The 25,666-nt window shown below is 46.4% G+C and overlaps 1 protein-coding gene and 1 long non-coding RNA gene across 3 annotated transcripts; one reads left to right on the top strand and one right to left on the bottom strand.

The window, feature by feature from the left end:
* Positions 1-2,574: 2,574 nt before the first annotated feature.
* Positions 2,575-8,068, bottom strand: SOD1 (superoxide dismutase 1). Its single transcript, XM_086764497.1, has 5 exons — positions 7,923-8,068; positions 6,978-7,071; positions 6,403-6,472; positions 4,069-4,183; positions 2,575-3,147 (listed from the first exon to the last, which is right to left on the bottom strand). Exons 1-5 carry the CDS (start codon positions 7,995-7,997, stop codon positions 3,037-3,039), a joined length of 465 nt encoding a protein of 154 aa, XP_086620623.1. The 5' UTR covers positions 7,998-8,068; the 3' UTR covers positions 2,575-3,036.
* A 113-nt stretch (positions 8,069-8,181) lies between these two features.
* Positions 8,182-18,236, top strand: LOC147602247 (uncharacterized). 2 transcript variants are annotated; one of them, XR_015260838.1, is made up of 4 exons: positions 8,182-8,318; positions 11,995-12,183; positions 12,584-12,738; positions 15,507-18,236. It is a non-coding gene; the product is annotated as an uncharacterized LOC147602247 (long non-coding RNA). The 2 variants fall into 2 exon arrangements; XR_015260839.1 differs by lacking the exon at positions 8,182-8,318 and adding an exon at positions 9,952-10,030.
* The last annotated feature ends 7,430 nt before the right edge of the window (positions 18,237-25,666 follow it).

Raw genomic sequence — 25,666 nt, 5'->3', positions numbered from 1 at the left:
AGGGTGCATGAGGATTTTAAAATGCTGCCTCTTCCTTCACACGAGTCTGGGCTGCTGCTGTTGTCTGTGTTAACGCTGTCTACCTCCTGTAATCCTGCAAGAGGTAGGTTTGAAATTTTTACCCACCCAGTGTTGTACCTATCGGACTGACGGACAAAGAGTGTGTTTCCTTGTATTTGTGTAAGTTTTACCATCTTCTTTCCATATCACTTAAGTAATTTTGTCACATTTTAAGAGGGCAAATACCCGTTCTTGGTGGTTGACCCTTCAGGCGTGAACTGTTCTGAGAGACAGCTGCGCTGTGCTGTGTGGAGTTGGAGCCCGGCAGTTCGCTCCTTGACCCACCACGCGCCAGGCCGCCAGCCTTGGGTGGCACCAGCCCTTCAGCTGAAGTTTGTTAAACTCTAGAAGCATAGTGGAAAAACTGTATGAATCCTGTGCATATTTTTTTTTTTTTTCTCCTTGATATAGGTGTGTTCTACTTTTAAAGTTGATTGGGTTTTTTTTCCCCCTGAGTGAAGGGCAGCTGCTTTCTTACATCAGTACTTTTACATAGCTGCTCTGCAGCAGAGGGGTTTTTTTCTGGGGGAGGGAGAGGGGGTGGGAAAGCAAATGTGGAGTTATGGATTGGGGAGAGGACATCTATTTTTATGTTCTTGCAATAGCAGAATAAAGAGAGAAAAAAAACTGTTTACATACTTGTAGTGAACTCAACTTCCATGTGTTAAAGCTTGTGTCCTTAATGTTTGTTTCATGCTGGGCCAGTGGAACTAACATTTCATACAAAGCTGGACACTTATGTCTTATGTTTAAGACTTGTCTTAGTAAAAACTGCCATAATTCTGTAAGGAGGTAAGATTTCTTTTTAATGAATACACTTTATTAAAGGATTTGTAGATAAGAATGAAAGAGACGGAAGGCTTCTCTGTTCACACAAATGCCACCTTGCATTCTCTCCTTTTCCCTTATTAGGAAACTGAAAACAAAACCTAGGAAAACTTCAGCCATCTTGCGGAATAGTTTCTTACTGCCTTCTGAAGCAGCAATTACATAATAAACCCGCTGGGGATGCGTCGTCTTTACAGCATCACCAGTATAACTGTAACCTACCCCTGTACAACTACCAAACTTCCAGCTTTAAAGTAAGACAAGCCAGAAATTTGTACCGACAGATTAATTAGCTCAGTGTAAGCATCCACTGCTGGTAGTCACTGCAGTGTTAGCCAATTAATACCTTGGTTATTGAGCCTAGGCCTGCCAGTTACAATTATTTGTTTCTACATAAACCAAGCACTGACTCCTAGGCTAGCATGTCATCAGCCACGTAACCCAACAAGAAAAAACAGATTCAAAAGTCACAATCTGTCTACACCCGGCTTTCAAAGCAGCAAGGTTCAGTGCTGAGAACAGCTGGCAGATGAGGGAACAGAGCTGCCAGAGCTCTCCTGCTGCTGCTCAGCCTACAGTTGACAAATACTTGCTGGGGGAGACAACATAACTGTCCTTCCAACTTTTGAAACGCAAAGAGGTGATGGTGGTATTTGTGGGTGTTCAGTGCTCTCCATCCCCTGCTGCTTAAGGAGGGAGCAGAAAGGTGCAGCTACTGTCTTAGTTCCACTGCAGCAGCTGACTCAAAGCATAGACTGACCCACTGGAAGAGATACAGGTGGGCAGAGACTCTACACTTGCTGCTAGTGCAAGCTCACAGTGTTCTTACAGCATTCCTGCCATACTTCCACAAGCCATCCCATTTCTAACATGCTACGCTGGAATGTGGGTGTCTAGAACTGCAACCAACTACTACCATGATCTCTTAGGTACAAGATAATGGAATGTTGATACAGGTCTTCATTAAAATTAATAATTTCCTCTATTAAGAGACTTGGAAATCTGTCTTTTAAGAGGTACATACAAGAAAATAATGAAAGCTGGCACTTGTACACAGTGATGATGCTGCTGAAAAGCTTGATGACATTAAATATGGAACTTCTGGCTATCAAATATGGAACTTACTTTCAGCTATGTAGGGAAGACCTATTCCACACTACACACTCCTGCCTAGCTTGAAAAAGGAGTTTTCACCAGGGCATCCAGACTGTCCCTGCACACCAGCCCAGAACAATCCAACCCACACAGCCAGGGCACAAGGACACATGCTGGAACCAGACCCCTTTGTGTGCTTAAAGCTTCCCTCCCACACCCTCACTTTGCAGTCACATGAGCATCACAAGTGTCACACACCATTACCTTCTACAGCACAAAGGTATTTCTGCAAAGCAGCAACTGTCCTTGGGTACAGAAAGCCCCCAGCTGCAACATGCAGAGAGTGTCAGGTTGTTACCACCTGGGATTCTGTCACAGGAAAACATACGACAGTGTTTGTTACTCACACACCCAGTGATGTCAGGTCTCTGTTGTTCCAGAGTTCCCAGCTGGAAGCAACTTGGACAGTGTTGGTGTCTAGCAAGTGAGCTACTGACATGAGGAAGTCCAGGCTCACTTTTCCATGTTAGTCAGCCAGCAGGCCGGGGTTTGGTGTTTCTATTTCTTTTTTAATAGACAGCAAGACCAAGGTGTATTTGCCCAGCAAGTTTATTACACAAGTCTGAAACCTACAAGTGCTGCAACTTTGCCAGGATGAAGCCCCCATACACATAGTGCCTACTGCAGCCTTGCTAGAGCCGTAAGGCCAATCCTCCAAATCACCCAATGTCCCAGCAGTTCTGGTGTTCAGGGTATGATCACTACCAGACATCTTCCATTACACAAAATGGGGGTTCCAGTTAGTGAAGATGGTACTTAATGGTTACAGCAGATGCTTTAGCAGAAGACTACAGAGACAACCCACCAGGGTCACTTTAATTGCAATATACATCATACAAAATTAAGTCAGTCTTCACCAGTTTAAGTGATACTCAGAACACAGAGTAGTAATGAGATTAAGTGATAAATCTTTTGCTTGCACAAGGAAGGGCAAGAACAGCATTTGCAATGAAATACAGCCCATTTATCACTGATGCATTTCAGGTACAACACTTAACTCTTTGCTATTCCAATTACACCACAAGCTAAACGAGGTCCAGCATTTCCAGTTAATTTGCTCTCATTATCTCCTCCTCTACCCAGGTCATCACGTTTTTCATGGACCTAGAAGAGAATTGAAGATACCTTAATTCACATTATTGAACAGCTAATCAACATTTTGCACTACTCGTTAGGAGCAGTGACAAGCGGTATTGCCAGCTACCAGCAGGGTGTGTTGCACAGAGAGAACCTATGTCACCATGAAATGCCAAATGCCAAATTGATACTCATGCTAAAAAATTTAAGACTAGACTTGGCTAAAAAGTTATCTTCAGCTAAATTTATTTAAACTGGAAGTCACCAGAACCCCATGTTTCAAAGAGTTATTATGAGTCCAAGAGCAAGTTTGAACTTGACGTTCAAGGTCACCCCCACAACACAACACTGACCGCTGCACCATGGGTGCAGCACCATCCAAAGTGCTGCACTACCCATCTCCCTGCTCCCCAGCCATCAGTGTGAGCCCATTTCATACAAGAGTACTGCGGTGTCAGCATACACTGAAGTCCCAGGGGAAACAAGACCGACAGTGCTCATCTGTGGACAAGTCAACTAAGCCTCTACCCTGCTCCTTCCCAGAGAGGCCATGGTACAAGTTACACCAGCAGCTACCAGACCCGTACTAGCAAACAGTACCCTCAAGTGCCATGCCTTTCAGTGGCAGCATTTGTGCCAGCATGCCAGTTCCTTTCTCAAATCAGGCTGCTTTAGTTGCTCACAGCTGGAAGCAGCACAGTTAAGTGGAGAGAAACATCTTCAGAAGGCAGGCAGAAAATTAAGATCTCATGGCAATGAAATGCCACACTAATACACAGAGGACTTTCAGGCAGGGCTTTTAAGAACTCCCCACACTGGAACTCTTGCACTGCAAGTTCTGTAACAAACACCAGAGACTGGCCTCCAGCATCAAAAAGTCTCTCCACCTGCTGGCAAGACTGCTCTAGAGTACCCTAAAGCATCCCCATTAGGCACCAAGACACTTACCACCATGGTACGTCCAATGATGCTATGTGGTCCACTAAGAGAAATGATGGAATCTTCTATTTCCACCTCTGCCACTCCTCCTTTAGCAGTCACATTGCCAAGGTCTCCCACATGCCTACACGAAGACACAGAAATTCATAGAAAACTTGGTTAAACTGAAAGCCAAGTGATGGCCTGGACAATACAATACCCATAGTTACTAGACTCAAGTACCCTATCAGCTTATCTTAAACAGCACATATGTCCTCATCTACCAGCACCAGTCAATCTTGACCATTTCCACTATTTTAACTCCTTTAGTTCAAGGGATGATTAAAATTCAGTCCTAGGTAGAATTTGAAACTGGAAGGTTAATCAGCTTTGGGGAAAGGAATGCCATTACTCCCTAGCAAGCCAAGCCAACAGCACACAACTTTTACAGCTAAGAATTCCTCCATGCTGATGGTATCTCCCTCTACTCAGAAAAAGTCTCTTAAATTGGATGGAATAACCTCTCCCTTACATACAGGCTTGGTGTAAACGCTGCCACTATTCTTAAGAGCTTCTAATGTATATCCCAAATCAGCTGCTCCACAAGCAGCTGCAGGCTTTAGGTGTAAATAGGATTAGTAAGAGCAGTTTGTCAAGTGACAGGTCAAAGCACTAAGTGCTAGCCAGTGCTAACCAGTACTAGGGATGACTATTTGAGTTTGCTTGGTATTTCCCTATACATTTGGCAGTGTACCTCACCACACAGGTTTGTAAGAGCTAGTTCTCCGTCAGGACTTCCCTTAAGAATTAAGCCTCAAGCAGTTCAGTTTTCACTGAACTTCCAGACATTCCAGCATATTGTTTCCTACACATCTGCCCCAAATAAGCCATTCACTCAAAAGACAAGTTGACTTCTATCCAGATTCAGAACCCTGAATATCACCCCCTTCCTAGAACTCTCCATGCATGCAGGGTGACTAGCTCAGCTCACTGAATGCTGACTACCAGCTTCTCAGACAGCTCAGCACCAATTTAGTGTTTTTAACCAAGTCCTATAAAATCAGGCCAAGGGCAGTTTTTGCCTTTAGGAATTTCCTTGATTTAAGCATCCAGGAAGCTTAAGTCCAATTGTTTCAACTTTACACTGATAAAAGTATGATCTAGTTCTTATACCCTCCTAAGGAATTCCCTATCCCACCGTGGCCTGAGCAGGCAGGTTACACCAGAAGGAGGATTTGACAATGCAGAACCAGCAGAAGCCATGATGTTCACGCAGTTTTGACCTTTGGCACTGGAGCAGTTGGCTGCCTGTGAAGCCCGTGAGCGCACCATTTCATGCTGCTCTGTCATCCAGCCAGTTGGCTAGCAGCCAGCTTGCTTGGTCTGGCATGCAACTGATCATTCGAGTATGGATTTATCAGTCACAGAAGGCGCACCTACAGACATAAGTGTGAGCATTCGACACCTAATCACAATGCCAAGTTGGTCACAGTGACAATGCTACTAGACCACATCTGTGCAAGACCAGCCTATCTTTTAGGCTTGTTCCTAGATCCATTCACTACCACACTGGCCTTCAGCTCTTGTACAGCCCCCTCCCAGTCTCCAAACCCAGTCAGCATACTATTTAAACCAGTTGCTCAGACATCAGATCCCAAACATGCACAGATTCCCTGAAGGTAACTGGACTACGAAAAATGCTTCCAAGCAAAGAACTAGTTCTCAGCTCCCACTGAGGTAGAGAGATGTTCAGCATAAGCCCCGAGGCATACATGCTGCAGGTAATACAGTACCTACAGGACTGTAACAGGCTAAAAAAAAGCCCAGCACACCAAACAACAGCCACCATGCCCACACACACTCAGCTCTGTCATCATCCTGCCATCTCCCCTGAAGCCTCAGCACCTTCCACTGATGATCATGATCTGCCACATGACAAGCCTGCATACAGCTCAACAATTGACAGTTTAGGGCCTCTGTTGTCAAAAGCTGACCCTGAAACAGAAGCAAGTCACCACTGACCAAATAAGGCTGTAACACGTGAACTCCCTCCACTCATACCCTGAAGAGCCTTCACTCAGTAAGAGCCTTTATTTCCTCTTCTCCCCAAGCCAAAGTATAACCAAGAATATGTCCCAAAGACTATGTTTTACCCACACTCTTGGAGCCAAGGTGTCTAACAAATAACCATACAATTATCAGAGCCTCTGTTAAGTGACCCTAGAAGTACTGCTAGAATTAGCAGTTTTCTTCTGGTATTGTCCTAGCATTATTCATGAAGTGGCCTCCTAAGCACAAAGTAGCACTTAGAGGGCTATTGCATGGCGTAGCTACCCAGTAAGAAGCCAGGCACATTAAACTCACCTTTCTGCATCACTTGGTCCACCATGCTGCTTGCCTTCAGGATTGAAGTGAGCACCTGCGCTGGTACATCCTGGAACAGAACACAGCCATCAAAAGCAGTTTGTTTTTTTTTTGCACTAGCCAGTTTAAATCTGTTGCTTACACACTACAGCAAGGTAGTCCTCCTATAGCCAGGAGAAATGAAGTCACTAATGACAAAACAGCTGCTCTCCTGTTAGATGTTCTACTAATCCTCTGGAGGTAAGAAACCTACACAAGTTCAATAAGGTAAAATTACTCATTCTAGAACACTCTGGGCTCAGCTCAGAGCTTTCTTATTTCTTAACACTAGGTTATGAAAGCATTTAGGTGTGCTTGAAGTGTCAGATCTTGAACACTAGCCTAAACACGTTCAAAGTATTAAATGGGAAGCAATTCCTGAGGAAATGTCACCATTCACAATTTCTTAACACAAAACTGCAGTCATGAGACCAAAGTACATTTACAGTATGTGCTGCTGCAACACTAGAAGTAGCTCTTTAAAGCTAAGCAATCACATTACATCTCTAAATCAAAAGTTCAGATAGACATCTTACCATTTGTATTGTCACCAAATTCATGGACATGGAAGCCATGATCTCCATCAACCAAGCCACTGATTCTTCCAGTAACTTTTACTGGTCCATTACCCTTCAATGGAAAGAAGTTATCACCAAAATGACGATGGCACTAAATATCCTTGTGTCAAGTGAAGCATCCTCATCAACAGAAAGTAGAAGAGACTCCACTACAAATTCAGCTACCAAGACTTGAACAATTACCCTCCTACACAGCAATACAGCATTTCACAGAATACCTGCATTTATTCAGCCCCCTAAAATATACTTTTCCTATTACATACTACCAAGCAAAAGGATTGCTTGCTTTTGAGAACTATCATGTACTTCCATTTGGAAGCACAAGTAACGCTGAAGCCATCACTCGTCTACAGAGTATTGCCTGTATGTGACCCCAACTTCTTTACTGAGTATAAGTGACTGAGTGTTCAAGAGTGCCCTGGCCATTTCGCAATTAAGCCCCACTCCGACGGCGGTAAACAAACTCCGCAGGAAGACCGAGGCCGGCTCCAGCCCTAAGCTCGCTAAAACACCCCCGAGCAGGTCCGAGGGCACACACTCGCTATCGGTCCCGCCAAGTGCTCCCCTGACCCCTCCCCGCGCTGCGCCGGGGCCTCACGGGTGCCCGCCGCGCCCAGCTCCGGACGGGCCCAGCCCAGCGGCAGCCCCTCGTTGCCCGGCCCGAGGGCACCCAGGGGCGGAAGGGCAACAGCCCGGGCCCCGCCCACCACCGCAACGGCGCAGAGGCTCGGCAGCGCCGCGGCCCAGGACAAACCCGCCCAGCGCAGCCCCCATTGGCTTCCGCAGACGCCGGAGCGGAGGTGAAGAGAGAACTGCGCCGCCCGCCGCGCAAAATGACTCAGCACTGCGACCGGGCGAGCAGCCGGGGGAAGCGCGGAGCCACGGGGTCGCGCCCGCCCTTGCCTGCTGCTGGAATTGGATGAGGCCCTGCACGGGGCCGTCCCCCCTCATCACGCACACGGCCTTCAGCGTCGCCATCTTCCCGCAGCGGCCGGAACACGACGTAAACAGCTCAAACCTGGCAACCGGCGCCCGAGGACTGGGGGGTCCACCCCTCCCGCCGCTCTTATATAGGGCGGGCCGTCAGCGCCGCGGCCAATGGCGGCGCGTTCGCGGGTCTCCTAGCGCAAGGGTTGCCCGGGGTTCGGCCAATCGAAGGGGACGGGTCGTGGCAGCGCGCGGGTGCGCGCCAATCAACGGCACCCATCTCTGAACCAATGGGCGGCTGAGCCGCCCCCTCGCGGGAGGGGCGTTGTGTAACGGTGGCGCTGGTGCCCCAGGGGGCGTTGCTGCCGCGGGGCAGGAGGTTGGGCCGAGCGCTGTCGCAGTGAGGGCAGGGGGAAAGCGGGGCCTCCCCGACCGGTGGCGAAGTGCTGCCCGGGCCTGGGCAAGGAGAAGGGGTCAGACTCCGCGTTTGGGCCTGCTCCGCGTTTTCTCTCGGGAGCCTGAGGGAGTTTGCTCCTGCGTTTCACATCGCGGTGGCGCTTGGGGCGCTGAGGAGGCCCTTGCTTTCAGCAGTCTCCCTTTAAAGCTTCTGCCAGGCTTCAGTTTTTCAGTCTTCTAATGCTGTGATTTCATCCAGATATATAAAATATATTTTTAAAGACACGCCCTGAAGTAGCAAGGTGGGGAGAAGCAGCAGCAGTGTTGTTTTCCTTTTTTTTTTTGCAAAAGTGTATCTATGTGTCTTTTTCCCTCCCCTGGAGGTAGTTTTCCAGTATTACTGTGACTGAGGTGTGTTGCATCGTGAACTCCTGTTTAAAATTGGAATGCGGTTTTGAAACTGCCTCTGAATAGCTTTGAATTTCAAAATATTTGCCCTGACCAGAAGATGTTTTGTACAGAAACCATCAAAGTTACCGTTTGAAGATGGTGTTGCTCAGCTGCTGACCTTCTTGGAGACACTTTTGCACATAATCAGTCCACAGTAACAGACTGGGTATGTAGTATGCAGCACAGAGCTCTGCTTAACATGGAAAGCGTATTGGTGTAGGCAAGGACCATGGACCACTGCTTGTCTGAGGGATGTGTAGGGGAGAGATGACAAAATAGATTCTCTCCATACTGATGACACTGACAAACCTTAAACTCCAAGGGAATGTTAACACCAGACTTGGGGAGCATACAGCTTGCAGTTTTGTTCAAAGATCTGCAACCTTTGAGCGTTTTAAGAATGAAAGATTGCATGCAATGGATTCCTTTGGCAAACCTACGTTGCTTCTTTTTTTTTCTGCTGTATTATTGATGGAGAAGTTAAATCAGGAGCCCAAAATGACTTTACAATACCTGGGAGTCTAGGTAATCTATGTATATGACCGAGGTATAAATGCCTTAAAGGTGGTTTTAAGTCACCTGGCTGGGAATGCCATATGGTCAGGGAAGGCCGTACAAGGTTTCTTTCACACATCAGACTCAGCCATGACACCTGAGCCATGGCTGAGGTGACATGACTGAAACAAGCAGGGATTTGTTTGCCTGAGTGGTGTATTTCTGTGCTTGAGCAAGATGCAGCAGGGAAAAAAACTTCACATACAGGGAGAGTATTTGTCTAGGAGACTAAGATTTATAGTTTAATCCTGGGAAGAAGCTGAGAAAGCAAGAGAGCTGGGCAGCTTCCCATTTAGGAGGCATCTTGGCACTGTGAGTTAAACTCCCTAGAGTTTCATACCTGATACGCCTGGAGAGAGAAGAGACTGTAAATTACTTGTGAGCAAACAGGTCTGTGCTCATGGCACAATCTGCAGCACCCTGATTGCTTGCCAGATCAAGAGGGAAGATTTCTGTGCCCTCGAGGCGAATCTTGTTTGATTTAGAATGGTTTGTAAAGTTGGAGGGACTCGTTTTACTTTCAGTCATCCTTGGCTTCCCATATCACTAGCTCTGTTTGTCAGTGCCCTTTCACAAAGAAGGGTATCTTGAGTGCTGTGCTATAGTGCTTTCTCGTATTTTTAAGTCTACTTCCAAATCTGCCTATGTTTTTATCAGACAGGTTTATTCCTTCCTTCCTGCAGGTAAGTTTTCAAAATTTGCCTTCTTCATGCCTCTACATGAATATAGGACAAACAGGTAGATAAGAGCCAGGTGCATCAGGCCTCTTAATATGTCAAGTGAAATAATTTGAAGTAATTCTTTCAGAGATTTATCACATTAGGCATCAACATCAGGTTACCTGTGAAGGTACCTTGGGGTGCCCAGTGCCTAAGTTAGGCAGAATGCAGCTAACAAAGCTGACATGCTAAGAGACAGCACAGTGAAGGGATCAGCAGTAGGAGGCTAAAGGAGAGATGTGAATTTCAAGGACTCATGTACAAGAGTTTGTGTGGCATATTGCAAAAAGCGATCTGTAACCTTATATAGGTCATAGCCTCACCCTTTACAGTTTTTCTATTCTTCTTTTCTTTCACAAGTACAAAAGAAATACAAAAGTATTAGTTTACAGGTGCACTCTTTCACAGAAGTCTTATACAAGAAGCCAGGGAAAGGTTTTTGTTTTGTTTTCTTCCACATACTTCCTTTTAACTCATTTGTTTTCTTAAACCTCACCAGTAGGTTAAAAAAATCCACCCCAAAGAAGCTGAACAGGATGTTTGGTAGCAATACCTTATTTTATTTGGAGTATCAGGGTCAAGGCAGAGAGGAAAAGTGCAAGGTGGGATTACAGACTTTGATAGTAGGAACTACAGTAAGATAGAGGATCTGGCAGGCATGAGAAAGAGTGGCATCTCTTGCAACTCTGGGACCTCTTGTTTGACATCCTTCTTTGCCCCTATCCCTGATTCTGCCATCCCAACTTGGAAGAAGCATTGATTTTAGTTTTTAGCATTGATCAAAAAGGTTGCTCGCACCACGTAAGGGTAGACACACAGGGATCTCTGAAGAACTGAGATTCAAGACAGTCTTGGTTATTTCCTAATTTGCCAACTTAAAGGGCAAATGAAATAATTACTGTGTGATGTATGTTAACGGCAGTCTAATCTATGTAGACAAATGCTAATCAACTTCTGAGCAAAATGTGTAAAAGTAACAAAAAATCTGCAACTTTAAAAAACTTACTGAAAAATACAGCCAATATCAAACATAAAGCCCATGCAGCACATTAACGTGCTTTCTGATCAAGATTTTATATGGATTGAAAAAATTAGAGGGAATTTTGAAAGTTGTGGTTCCCATGGCAACCATACCCTTGGCACCTTGTGCAGATCTATAGTATTTTCTGCTTGTGATGACTTCTCAGGAAAAACACAGGGTGAAAATAAAATTGTAGTGGTAAATATCACTCCAGATCACCAGAGCTTGTGTGCGTAGGTGCTCGCTCATCAAGGTCACTGTCCACAAATCTGCATTAATGTAATTTTTTATGTTTATTCTCTTACATTAAGAAAAGTAAACAGAAACAGCATTAATTTTGAATGATGGTCCTTCATAAGGGCCTGTTTTGTCTTTGGATGTGTGTCTCTGGAGAGGACACTGCCAGTGAGGTAAGTTCAGGTGTGCTCATTCCCAGCATGCGGGAAAGCAGACAACTGTATCTTCTCTGCAACCTTGTGCTGTGGTGACCGAGAATCCCAACAGGGCTGGATCAGAGCAGTCCCTTCTTCTCCTGGAGCAAATCTTTGGCTATTCTTAACCCATTTTCCCAGCTCATTGGCTGAGTAACCCCTGTTATATGAAGGTGATGAGCAGTGGCTTCCCAGTGCTGTAATGTATGGATTGCATGGTCTTGTCATCTGGATCTTCTCTGTGGAAAGGTGAAAGCTGTGTTTCCAGTGTTACTGTGACCTTGTGCTGTGGCACTGTAGAAGACTTGCTGCATTTGAGAGTCACCTAATGCCCAGAGAACACAACATACATGTGTTTGTTCAGGCTTGCTCAGTAAGGAGAGTGCCGCACCACATGTAGACTATTATTCTGTGTTATGAGTGGTCTGGAGGAGGCTTGTAGGTTGATTGCTTTTTCTTCCTTTGGGATCCTACAGTCTAGATGCTGGAATATCCTACTGTCTGGTGCTTGCTCTGTGACTGGACTCAGCTGTCTACACATCAGTGTCAAGCACCATCTGAGATGCTCCAGGCTGTCTCCTCTGGCTGCTGCAGAAGGGGTCCTGGAGCTGCTGTTCCCTACCTGCCAGCCCATTGTGCTTCCACAGCATCTCAAAGAGCACCAGGTACATATGCTGAGGAACCACATCCAACACTAAGCCTTTGTGTTGTCCTGGGCAAGACATTGTGTCTCATTAAAGTCTTCCCATTTGATTCCAGGTGGGTAATGACACTTCCCTACCTCTAAGGGATGCTGGGAGAGGTAATTAATGGAGTTTATGCTTGTATACCATTTTGAAGATGAAAAGTAATATGGAAATTACTAAGCATTATTTAACTCAAAACTTTGTGACAGTGGCTCCCTAGTGGAAAGCCTGCTGTTCCAATTAAGGGGTAGTGGTGCTGATAACCAAAGTACTCATATAATTAACACAGTGTCAGCTGGAAAGCCTTTACATGGGACATACAAGATTAAAAATAACGTTCCCTTTTAACAGCTGAACTGAGCTAATCTGTCTGCTTCAGGTCCCTTATCCTCCATCGCTTGACAAGCTGAGTAAACTTGAAACATGAGACTCAAAGGAGAGATTGTGTAAATGATGATGAAGACCTTTGTACCCAGCATGAGGCTTGCAGCTGCAAGTTACTACAACCCTTCTAGGGCACTGGTGCTATTCAAGGTCTATCCACTGATTGTTTATTGGTTTTTGTTGGTTTTGGTTTGTTTTTTTTTTTTTCGCTTGTTAACATTCACCAAGGGCTGGGCTTTAAGTATTTCATGCAGTACCAAAGCCTGTGCATGTTATTCCAGTGTGTATTTCTAGTGAATTCAATGGATCATACAGATCCCCTGCTGAGCCACATATGGAAGGTGGCAGCAGGTGGTCTGTGAAAGCAGTGCAAAACTGATGCTCAGCATCCCCTCTCACCCATGCACCCTGTATAGGCACGCTCTGAAGAAACTGGGTGGTAGGTGCCTGTGCGCGGCAGCAGCAGTTGCAGGAGAGAGTGAGTGCTCCTGGCAGTGCCTGCTGCCGTGGGGATTTCAGACCAGGCTCCTAGCAGCTGCCAGCTCTGCACTAAAATGATGTCAATTTTTAAATTATATTAGTAAGACTATGATATTGTTTGCTTCTGTCTCCCTGAAACAACAGATGTAGCTTATGAGAGGAATCGTAGACCTTTGTTTCTGCTCAAAAGGCTGTGTGACCTTTGGCTAAAAAAAAAATAATGAGGAAACGAGAAGTTTCTGGCAGGCACGGCCAATCCTGCAGCACCCTGCTCAGAGCTTGCAGGACAGAGCTCCCGCATGCCTGGCAGCCCTCTGGAGAGTTTCTCCATCAAAACAGCCTGGCAGGCTGAAACGGGGAGCACAAAGGAGCTAACAGTGACTGGCAGGGTTGTCATACGTAAGACCGGATGGATACGCACATGAATCCCGTGGATTCTCCATGTGTTTGTAGAAAAAATAATTTGCAGAGGTTTTTATGGGAGCTGACGCTGTAGCACAAAGCGATAACTGCAATCAAACTGAATTGTGAGGAAACAGAACAGAAGTTTAAAATGGCTTTTAAACTGGTAACTAGATTTTTTTTTTTTTTACTAGGCTTGAATGATTTATAAAAAATTCAAAAGCATATTTTGGGTAAGGTAATGAAAACCGTAATTTGAGACTGTATTCTCCTGCACTATTTAAACTAGCGTTGCTCCATCAGCCTCAGTGCATACGCTTCCCGCCTCCAGCAGTTTATTTGCTTGCTTGGATTACAGGCAGAGAAGCACAACTACAACCAGCAGCCACAGAAAACAGCTGCCCTGGTGTGTACCTCGTGGAGGTGACAGGCACCTCTCCTCTGTCCACAGCAGCTCCTCGTAGCCACCACCTCCTGCCACTTCTAGGGGAGTGGAGCAGCAGACCATGGGCAAGCCCCATGATTGTGTGCTGCAGCTGGATTCACCAGAGCAAAAATCAAGCCTAGAGGCTTTAGGTTTCTGCTTTCACACGAGCACAGGGCTGTTGGCATGGCCAACGTAAGGCAGACTAAAGTCCTGCAAGTGAGTCCTTCCCCCTGTTTTTGGCAAACAGGCATCTCTTGAGGCCATGCCAGCAGAGCTCCCTGGCGTGACACCAGGCTCTCGGCTGGCCCCACGCCAAGCCCAGGAGCAGCGGAGCAGGAGGTGCTCGAGCTCTGGCATGGCTGCCAGGGCTTATCAGGCATTTACACTGTCAGGAAGACAAAAAGGGGCGTGCATGTTTGAAGGTACTCGGTGGTGTCTGGCAAGGCTGCTTCTGTGGAGGGGCAGAACTGGGACTACAGAGCAAAGCACACTTTGAGTTACTGGTGATTAAAGTTTTTGTTGTGAGAAAGAGAAAATATTACCTTTGAGACCGGTCAAAGACAGAACATTGTCCAAAAAGCTCATCTGAAAGGATTTTTTTTTAAATTAGAGACTGTCAAAATGTTTATGCGTTCGGGAATGTTATTTTGTCCACTGAAAGGCTCCAGGCATGTAAATGAATGCAACCAAAACATTTGTGTGCATATATAAATATATATTAAGAAAATATATTTAAAATATCAACTAGGATAAAAATCATTAAAGTCCAAAGAAAGCCTGTACCTTTTCATGCATTATATATAATGTTATATATAATGGCCTACTATGGATTTAATTCACAGCATAGAAAAATAAAAGCTTAGTTTTTTTAGCTAGGTTTTTATTTGTAAAAGCCCTTATTGTAACTAAGCTCTTAATGTCACTTGATATATAAGTTTCTTTGCAAATCCCAACCAACATAAGCATATGCCACAGGTAACTTCCCATGCTATTTCATATGGATATAATTTTACAGCACTCCCAGATGCAAACTGTGTTGCGCTCTTTCTTTAATATTTACCATATTTACATTTTAGTAACACAGCAAGTATCAGTACACCAAAGAATGAGGTGGTTTCTACTTTTTTTTTTTGCTTAGCTCAACTGTTTTGTAATCCTGGAGGTGCAATCGTTTGATGCAGTACAAAACCACAGTAAAAATGCTAATTAATATGCAATTAGAAAATACCTACATGATACAACAGAGTAAATGATCACATTTCTGCAGTGGAGGATCAAGACTGCCAAACAGAATATATCTAGGCAAGTCTCCGGAATAACAAAGATAGGTTTTTATTTGGATTTTTAAACACGTGATTTCTTCTGTAGGGACACAGGGTGGTTGGGGAGCAGCTGAGTTCTTTCATGAGCAAGAAGCAGAACTCAGCTTGGGTTTGTACAGCTGTCAGTGAAACGAGGCTTCTGGGTGCTGTTTTAATACAAGCAATTAATGAGTGGGAATGCAGCTGCAAAATACATTAGCCAGGTGTTGTAATACAATTTCCACAGTACCACATAATTAATATTTATGTGACCACATTGAATCTGTTAGGAATTTTTTTTTCCATAGGTCAGCAGACATCTCCAGCCTTGCCAAAAGGACGAAGTGCACCACAGGAGCAAGCGTGCAGACTTTGCACCCCATGCGCATGCCGGGAACCATAGTTCCTCTGGGTTTGTGTGATCTGGAATGCCTTCACAAAATGTGACCGGAGCAGATATGCAGGTTCCCAGTCAGGACTTGGACACTGTGACTTGGGTTTGGTGGATAGAAGAAAAAGTTCCCTTATACATTCACTTGTAAGTGCTGAGAGACTTTCAGAAGCCTACCTGTAGGCTTCCTCCAGAGCCCAGCTTTGTCACTGCTCTGGAACCGGCTATGGCATCCACTGAAACCTGCATCTGCATTGAGCCACATTCAGTCCTGTTGGCACGCTCCCCAGCTTGTTGGCGCCAGGGACTCTGAGTGGGCACGTGGGCACGGCAGGGCAGTCCCTGTACCTTCCAGAACCAGAGTAATTTAAACCTCGTAATGGTCCCTGGCAGGTGGCCCACCGAGTCACATGCCTGCAACCTGCTCGGCTGTGCCAGTCCGTCCTGACTTCATGTGTAGTTATTCCCTAGTCTTGTCCTGTCTATATGATCCAAGCTAATTTGCACTCTTTTAATAGTCAGGATTTTCTAGCTGGAATCACTCTGACATAACATGGTTAAGATGGAAGTCCATGTGCAATTATGCTGGGAGGTCTGAGGGACAACAGCAGCCTTTGCTCAGAGCAGACTGAAGGAGCTGCTCAGCACGGGTGGGTGCAATGCAGGCTCTTCTGCAGAGTGCCAGACACCACTCCAGACCCAAATCACCACTGTCAGTCTTCACTGCAGCCTCAGTTGGAACCCCTCTGGTGAACAAGTGGGCAAGCCAGCTTCCACAAAGTTATTCTTGTGCCTTTTTTACAGTGAGTCCTGGCTGCCACCAGTGAGTGTTGGCTGCAGCATTAGAATCCGGGCATGTACCAGAGGTGCTCCTTGTAGGAATATGCTGTCCTGCAGAGGTGTAATGGTCAGAGATGCGATGAACAGGAAGCCATTATTTTCAGGTCATGGAAGGCCACTTCCATGGCACTAGCTCAGGATGTGCAATTTTCATTCTCTCTCAGCCCCTCTCACATTTCAGCAAGGGCTGGGCATTGCCCTCTGGCAGCCCTGTCTTCTGGCAGTGCCAGGCACCCACCGACCAGGGTTAGAGCAGCTCAGAGCTGGTGAGTACCTTGAAGCAACTGCCACTGGGAGGTGTGCAGAGCTGTTTGCTGCCTCATTTCCCCTGGAGCTGTTGGCCTTTCCAGACATCTTGAGCACTGTGACTGTATTCTGAAGAAGCAGCAATGGCAGCAGCTATTCCTGGGTCACTGTGGGGACACTTGTTTCCACCCAGCCATCTGCGGGAGGAGAAATCATTGCCACTGTCGCGGGTTTGCTCCGCTGCTGTGTGGGTACTTGCAGCAGAGGCAATTTGTGCACAACCATGTCAGCTGCATCACCTATGTGCACAATGCCCTCCTGTTTCTGATTGGCATCCCTGTTACCCATCTCGGTTATGACTGATCTCTTGGGTGGAGGCAGCACCCGTGCAATTTTCAGGTTGTATATCCCAGTTGTGCCTGGCTTTGCACAGCTGAGTGTCTGTGGGTGGTACCTCCAAGATGGTTTGTTCCCAGCACAAAAGACACTATTTGGATGCCCAGGACTTGCTGTATGCGTGGGGATAGTGGGAGAGCCTTTAGCCTACCTGTTCAGGTCCATGTGTAGAGCATAGCCTCAGCTAGCAAGACCTCCCATCACAGAAGGGTCACCTCTGTGCTGGGCAGTGACTCATGCCCCTTTTCTCCCCACATACCATCTCTGCTTTGGTTTGACTGTGGGACCCACAGCTCCTCTCTCTTAAGCCACCACCCTGCTTCTTTACAGAAATTTCTCAGTTTTTTCACCTCAGCAATGTCTGCACACCAAAATCATCCTCTGTGCCTGTGAGAGCAGGCAGCAGCCTGTCTGTCCAGGCAGCGCAGGCTGGGACTCCTCACCCCTGTGGGGCATGAAAAAAAATGAAATGTTTTCTGTGTGAAAGCAGAAGAATTCCCCACATTGGATCACCTTTCTGCTTTCTTCCCTCAGTCTGAAAGCAGGGGATAGTGTCCTCTAGGGATCTGCTTGGAGTGCACTGCGAGTCCTTTGCACAAATGCTTGCGTGAATGTACAAATATGTCCTGGCCAGATTTCACTATGGTTCTGCCTGCTCTGTCTCAGTGGATGTAGGAGAGGAGCAGACCAGAGCAGGATGCAGGTGACTGATTTAACTGTGGTGGCAGTTAGCTAATTGGGTTTTTGGAGGATGTAGCAGTAGGTGCTGGGCTAATCTCGCTGGTACAAACTGTTGGAACTGCAGCTTTCTCCTGTTGCGCCTCGCTGTTTTATAGGGGCTACATGAACTATGCAGGGGCAACAGCATGTGACTGTGTAAAACACCATCTCAGAAACAAGTAAAACAAAGTCAGTTTTGCTCTGTACCCTAAATTCACTTTAGTACATTTCCCCTGTGGCTCTTGGCTGAAGGTACTGTCTGTAAAAGGGCAGGACAGCTTATTGCATCAGGTGCATGGAGAAAGATTGGGTACAAACTCAGCAGCATGTACAACATTTATGGGGTTTATCTCACAAAGACTAAGCTCTAGATGATACTTTCTAAAGAAAACAGAGGTGGGTAAGGAAAAATGTGCTTAAAGCAGGCTAGATACAACATATGTGTGGTTTCTTGCGTTTTTTTAGTGTAAGCATGGGCTCTGGTAGGACCAAAGGGAAAAAACCGCAGCATGCATGATTGGAAACAGCATGGGGGAAAGAGTTTAGACTTAATGTTTGTTTCAGTCAATTTAGGGTTTACTAGCGATGGCACATGTGTTAGTATGTGCTAGCCACTGGATGGCATTAGTGGTCCAGGTTTTGTTTGATAGACTCTACCTTCCACATTACTTAGAATCATAGAATCATAGAATGGTTAGAGTTGGAAGGGACCTTCAAAGGTCATCTAGTCCAACCCCCCCTGCAAGGAGCAGGGACATCCCCGACTAGATCAGGTTGCTCAGAGCCTCATCCAGCCTGGCCTTAAACATTTCCAGGGATGGGGCATCCACCACCTCTCTGGGCAACCTGTTCCAGTGTTCTACAACTTGCATTGTAAAAAATTTTTTCCTAATATCCAATCTAAATCTACCTCCCTCTATTTTAAAACCATTACCCCTCATCCTATCACAACAGGCCCTACTAAACAGCCTCTCCCCATCTTTCTTGTAGGCCCCCTTGAGGTACTGGAAGACCGCTATCAGGTCTCCCCGAAGCCTCCTCTTCTGCAGGCTGAACAGCCCCAACTCTCTCAGCCTGTCCTCATAGGAGAGGTGCTCCAGCCCTCTTATAATCTCCATGGCCCTCCTCTGGTCCTTCTCCAACTGGTCCATGTCCTTCTTATGTTGGGGGCTCCAGAACTGGACACAGTACTCCAGGTGGGGTCTCACCAGGGCAGAGTACAGGGGGAGAATCACCTCTCTTGACCTGCTGGCCACGCTCCTCTTGATGCAGCCCAGGATGCGGTTGGCCTTCTGGGCCACAAGAACACATGTTGAGCTTCTCATCCACCAGCACTCCCAAGTCCTCCTCAGGGCTGCTCTCGATCCATTCTCTGCCCAGCCTGTATTTGTGCCTGGGGTTGCCACAACCCAGGTGCAGGACCTTGCACTTGGTCTGGTTGAACTTCATGAGGTTGGCACGGACCTACCTCTCCAGCCTGTCAAGGTCCCTCTGGATGGCATCCCTTCCTTCCAGCGTGTCGACGGCACCACACAGCTTGGTGTCATCAGCGAACTTGCTGAGGGTGCACTCTATCCCACTGTCCATGTCGCCGACAAAGATGTTGAACAGGGCCGGGCCCAACACGGACCCCTGAGGGACGCCACTCGTGACCGGTCTCCACATGGACATTGAGCCGTTGACCACCACTCTCTGAGTGCGGCCATCTAGCCAACTCCTTATCCACCGAGTGGTCCATCCATCAAACCCATGTCTCTCTAGTTTAGAGAGAAGGATGTCGTGTGGGACAGTGTCAAAAGCTTTGCACAAGTCCAGGTATATGATATCTGTTGCTTGTCCCTTACTTCTACTCTTCATTTGCTAAAATAGTGGAAAATTTGTAGTAGCTATAAAAAGAAGTAAGATAACCAGGCACATTGGTTATTTTGTACTTATGTACAACGGCCCCTGCCCTCTCTTGTGTAGATATTACCATCTTCATCCTTCTTTAGGAAACCCAGAGGCGAGAGAAGGAATTCCCAGCACACCTTATAAACCAGCAGACTAACCACCAGCTTTCCTGAAATGGCTACTGATCTTCTGCAGCCCATCTCATCCCATTTTTGAGAATTTGATTTTTAGCAATGTTGGGTTCAGATGGGCTCTGCTCGACTGAGCCAGCACTGTGCAAGTTGCTGGTGCCAGGCCCTGGGACACCAGCTCTTCAGAGAAAGTCCTCTGTAAGGAACCCTTGCACCTATCTGCCAGACATTCAAATCTAGGAACTGTGAGAAACCGAAGCCCAGCTGAGCCAGGCAAGGTTTTGTAAGTTGTGCTTCATTCCCTGTAGGTGCATAGATAGTCCATTTCAATTTAAATAAGACCTAAAAGAAACATTTTGAGAAGACGGTCCTTGCTCCATTAAACAAGAACTGTTATGGCAGGCTCCTTATTGCCCTCCTCCCAGTATATCCCTTTAACCAGACAACATGCTTCATGCCTAATCATGTTTTATACAGATTCCAGCTTCAGACCAACCAGCAAAAGCAGGACTTGGCTAAGACCTACAAGTCTGTTGAATATGCTTGATAACGTTAAGATTTGGGGGTGACAGGTCTGAGGAAGCAAAAGGAAGAAATGATGTAGGCTTATCAGCTCAACAAAAATAAATGTACCCTTTTAAAATTCGGTTTGTAATTTGGATTTGATGAATCTTTGGCTGTGTGACAATATAAACTGTGGGGAAAAAAAATCCTTCCTTATACCACAGTGCCTGGGGAGGATAGCTGATAGTTTTCTGGAAGGGAGAATCTATTTCACAAGAGTTGAAAACAACTAGTCTGAAAAGAGATCAGAGACCCTTCACAAATGATTGCTCTAATTCTTCTGGGGACACAAAGGAGATCTTTATGTCTTACACCAGACTGTAATACAAACAAGGGCCATAAGGACTTGTTTGTGGGGGAAAAAACCTCATCCGTTGCAGAACATGGAACCAGTCTGTCATGTTCACATGGGCTATCTGGGGAAAAGAGATTTTAAAGTGAATGGCACAGAGATACTTTGTGAGTTTTCTGATATTGCAATAATCATGTCATGTCAACAGCTTCACTAAAAATGGCAGAATGCGACCTCTTGCTCTTTGGCAACATATAGGAATTCACCAGGACAGAGGGAAGTGGGGAACATAGCAACCTCATGGAACAGAGGCCCCCTTGTTTGCATGAGATGGGAACACCAATTTAGGCAACACCTTGCTCCTCCAGCATACCATTTCTCCATTACACAGACCACTAAACAACTCACCCTGCTTCAAAAATGAAAGCAAAATGCCAAGGACACAGACGAGCTAATCCCATAACAGGATTTAGTAACTAAAGGGTGCAGGGGCAGTGCTGGCGCCTACTTAATATTGCTGGGGCTGAATTCCACGAGGAGCCTACAAGCTTTGTGCCTCCCCCTCTCCCCTCGCTCAGCCAAACCCTGGCGAGAGCAGTGCTTATGGCTGGTCATATGTACTACGTTCGGCACAGAGCTGTTTTGTTCCCTCCACTCCCAGCACAGATTGTGGTTTGTCCTTGTAGGTGGAAAACAAGCGCCCATCATGGAGAAGCCATTTGCTGGAATCGGAGAGCAGAGCGACTTATTACCTGCATTAGCCCGGCACGGTTGAGTTATGGGAGGACAGCAAAAGCACTTGTGTAAATAGAAATAATGGAACTAATAAACACAAATCAATAGGCACAAGTATTCAGCAATACCTAATACCTTCTGGTCCCCTCTGAGGTGGGATCTAACATCCCAGCAGGCAAGGACAAGATGGATGTGTATGCTCTCAGCCCAGACAGTTCTGGACTCCTGAGCCGCCCAAGACTGCACCGGCAAATTTCCTACATCAAAGCATCCCAGAGGTTTAGGGTCCAAGCAGAAAACAAACAAACAAACAAACAAACAAACAACAACAAAAAAGCCAGAATTCATAAAAATCAAGGGATTGTTTAAAACTGTCCCATCTTTACATCATCCTGGAGGACGCATCTCCAGAGAAGCTCACTTGGAGTCTGGTTTCACCTGCTTTCTGCTTTCCCCTCAAAGTCTTACAGCACGTATTCTGGCTTGTGTGAGTCCTTGCAGGGTAGCACTTTTGTCCCTAGCTCCTCAAGAAGACAGAAGGTGTGTACTTGGTGAGTATAGGAGGACCAGGGAGTAAGTTCAAGCACTGGATTCCTGATTATCTGCACTGAGTAATTATTGGGTCAATATTTTGGATAATTTCATCACCCCCTGCCAACAGAGCAGGCTAGCCTGTAGCCATGCACAGGGGATGTACTGTTTGGCTGCTAAGCTAGGAATTGGTCCTTGCTCTTCCTCCATCCAGCAGCACAAGCATAGCCCAGGGTGACAGTGAAGACTTTGGGACCTTCCTCCCTTCCAGGGCTGAAGCCACTCATGCAGTATTTGTAGTGGGCTCTCCTGCCACTGAGACAGGACACGAGTCAAAGCCTCTGCCCCAGAGTCAGAGCAGCAGTCCTTTTCCAAGTCCATATAAACCATAATCTCTGCTCTCCTCCTGCCAGCAGATGTTCAAAGCTGAGTAGCAGTAGAGAACCAACCTGGTGCTTTCCCACAGTGGCCAAGAGTCACCAGTTTAGGTAAGGCATGTATGCAAGGAATTATCTCTTCTGTCACTTCATCCTTCACCTTCCAGCACATCTTAATCATATCTCACATCCCTTTCAAGACCATGTCCTTCCAAAAGGTGTATAGGTGTGAATGCCTGGGGCAACTACTCAGAGCATGTGGTATCTGATCTGCCGAACACCTTCTTAGATTGTGTCTTAAATTGCAGTGGGTGAATCCATGTTCTTCGTTAAACTTGAGAAGTGCTATGGAAAAACAAACAAAAAAGAGAGGTATTGCATCAGGGATGCTTGTGGCACCACAGAAAGCAGGCGTAAAAATGACACAGATTTTCACTGTCTGCTTAATTTGTTTATTTTGAAGAAAGGCAGTGACCCCATCACTGGCTACCTGCTGAAGCAACAATGTTAAGCATGGCAAATATAGACAAATTGAAGGAAAGCTCATTGAGTTGCTTCCCCCTGCTCCCCACTGCCCCCCAGTTCCTGCCTTCCTTCCCCACTCCACACCCACACATATGTGGGAGAAGATGGTCTGTAGCAACTCTGACCGCTGGTTTTGCTCTCCATACTGCCATCTCCAAAGGACTAGGATGCTGGGAATGCTTCCCATTGTTTTCCTCCCCAGGGCAATGATGGCATGGGCAGACCACTGTTAAGTAAAAGTTCACTTCTCTCTGGCTTTAATATTTTAAATGAATTATTCAAAAAGTCCACAGACACCTTCACCTTTTCAAAGGGAGCAAGTAATCAGGAAGACATTAATATTTGAGGAAGAAAAGCTCCAGGCTAATGATTTAGACAGGAAGGGCAGGGGTATTTCTCCTGTGCCTTTCATAAGCAGCTGTGTGCCTCTCTGTGTCACAGTCTTGACACGTTGTGGGGTAAAGTATGATTGATTCTCCATAAATGTTCTTGGGCTGTAAGTTTGCCTCAAAAAGGCAAATTGATTCGACATCACTGGGGAAAGAAGTCTTGAAGGTTTGGGTGAGGCTTGCTGCAGCCTGCTCACCCTTGAGCAGCAGGGCCACCTGCCCATTTCCCTGTCATTCCACAGGCTGCAAGCCTTCCCAGGTAGCCCTTTCAGGAGACGGGACAGCAGGCAAGTCCAATGGACTCCAAAGCTATGTCCATAAGAGTTGCTCTGGGAGTAAGGTCCTGATGGGCAGCGTCCGCCTCTGAATGGTCGGTTGCTGCTTGCTGGCCCTTCAGCATGCTCAGCTGGTGGGGAGCAGCAGGCCTGCAGCAACTGTCCCTCTCCCTGTACCGAGGAGCAAGGGTGAGGTGCCTTGTTCATCCACTGTTCAGGCTGTAAGGGGAAATTCAGCTCTGTAGCATGAGCCAACATTCATTTAAGTTTTACATGCGCTGTATCTGCTCTCCAGGTAGTAATAGTGTGATGTACGGCCTCCGCAGAGGACTGTGTGAGACTTGTGGACTGCATAAATCCTACGCAACTCTCAAAAGGGGTTCAACGATATGTTGGCCCCTGCTGACCCTCTACCAAGGGGCAAGTTTCACACAATGCCAGTTGCGGGACCAGCAGCCTTTCAGAGTCACCTGAACCAAGTACTCCTCGAGTTTTCCCTGTGACTCCAGTCACTATAGAAGGAATAACTTGTCTAGAGGAGAAGAAGTGGTGGGGAGAAGATAAAGAGGCAGGGATGTTATGAGGTATTACAGTAATGGAGGATACACAAATGAGAGGTGTTGGAGGGGTAATTTTTCTCTGCTGCTACCACCAGATGATGCTACAGAGCAATCCATCAGAAGCACTGAAGGCTACCTCTGTAGGAGCCCACATACTTAAAAGCTGAGTAATACCATTTTCGAGATAAAATGACTTCTTAAAATCCATTCTTATTACTCAGACAGGTATTTCTTAGACAACATCTCTGCAGGATATCAGTGCCTCTCATGAATTACTCAGCTGGGCTCTTCCCTAGGCCTCCCTGTAAGAGGGATTGCTGCACAGCACCGGCTGCAAAACTTGCCATCGCAGAGCCCCAACTGCCAAAGCAGTCAGTCAGGGGTGCAGCATGCGTATGTAGTCACCAGAAGGATGTCCATGCCACTCAGTGCACCACTGTCCTTGAAGAAATAACATGGGGAAACCAGGCAACCACTAGTCACCAGAATTAACTCCTACAAACAGCCCACAGAGAAAGACGCCCCAAACTGAAAATTTCTAAACTTGTTCTCATATTGTCTAGCTGATTAACAGAGTTTAATTAAACCCATCTCAATCTGCTCTTAAGATCAAGATTGCTGCTTCTGTTTCAGAAGTGAGGAACGGCTTGTGTGCCTGAAAGCTGCTGTTTCTCAACAGCATCACTGGATCCAGTGAAAAAACACAAGAACCGCCCAACACCAAACCAAACTGCCTGTCCCTGCAAACACCTGTTTTGCGGGCTTAAGCTATGCTTTTCTCAATGGCAATGGCACCTGGAGTGTCTTCTGGCTCCTCTCTACTTTCCCCACCCAGTTCTACATCCACCATCTCCTTTAGCTGCACCGACACTACCATTCATGATGCTACTTGCTGTCCTCTTTACAGGATCGCTAAACCAGTATAATATCTATTTGCTAAGGGAAGGTTCTCTTTTCCTTTTTGCTGGTACCAGCACCTGCCTGTCCATCCTCCCAGCCTGCTCAGGGAGCTGGACCAAGAGAAAGCTGATGTCTTTGTTTTGGAGAATAAATTTTTGGGTAACTGAGCTTGCTCACTGCAGGGTCAGATTATGCAAGGCAAGTAGTGAGGAAGCAGGACCAATGCTGACCCGTTGCATGGTCATTTGCTGTTAAGGGTGGTTTAGATGTAGTATCAAGCTGCATCCCGAGAGAAGAATCATAGAATCATAGGATGGTTTGTGTTGGAAGGGACCTTTAGAGGTCATTTATTCCAGCCCTCCTGCAAGGAGCAGGGACATCTTCAATCAGATCAGGTTGCTCAGAGCCCCCTCCAACCTGGCCTTGAATGTTTCCAGGGATGGGGCATCTACCACCTCTCTGGGCAACCTGGTCCAAATGACATTGGGTAACCTGCCTAGAGGTGCCACAGAAACCTGTGCTCTCAGGCTGTGTCTCCTGATGGCGAAGCTCACTGTCTGTCTGGTAGGCTGTCTTTCTTGCTCTGCCATTTATAAGGGTTATCTTTCATATAGGCACTCCCCTAGCATCTAGTTTACAAAATTTTGGTTATTCCTACCCTCTTAATGTGCATCCTTGATCGTTCAGGCAGTGCTGGTGCCCCCTG

The sequence above is a fragment of the Chlamydotis macqueenii genome, chromosome 1 (assembly GCF_036417535.1).
Source record: "Chlamydotis macqueenii isolate bChlMac1 chromosome 1, bChlMac1.mat, whole genome shotgun sequence".
Lineage (NCBI taxonomy): Eukaryota > Metazoa > Chordata > Aves > Otidiformes > Otididae > Chlamydotis > Chlamydotis macqueenii.
Note: the sequence above shows the minus strand (reverse complement) of the source record. Positions and strands in the feature narration are given on the sequence as shown.

What these genes read in the sequence shown, in the direction of transcription:
- SOD1 (XM_086764497.1), bottom strand. Translation starts at nt 7,997, where the DNA reads ATGGCGACGCTGAAGGCCGTGTGCGTGATGAGGGGGGACGGCCCCGTG. An exon ending in TCATCCAATTCCAGCAGCAG is followed by an intron (nt 7,072 to 7,922) that starts GCAAGGGCGGGC and finishes TTTCCATTGAAG; the next exon opens with GGTAATGGACCAGTAAAAGT. An exon ending in GGACCAAGTGATGCAGAAAG is followed by an intron (nt 4,184 to 6,402) that starts GTGAGTTTAATG and finishes GTCTTCGTGTAG; the next exon opens with GCATGTGGGAGACCTTGGCA.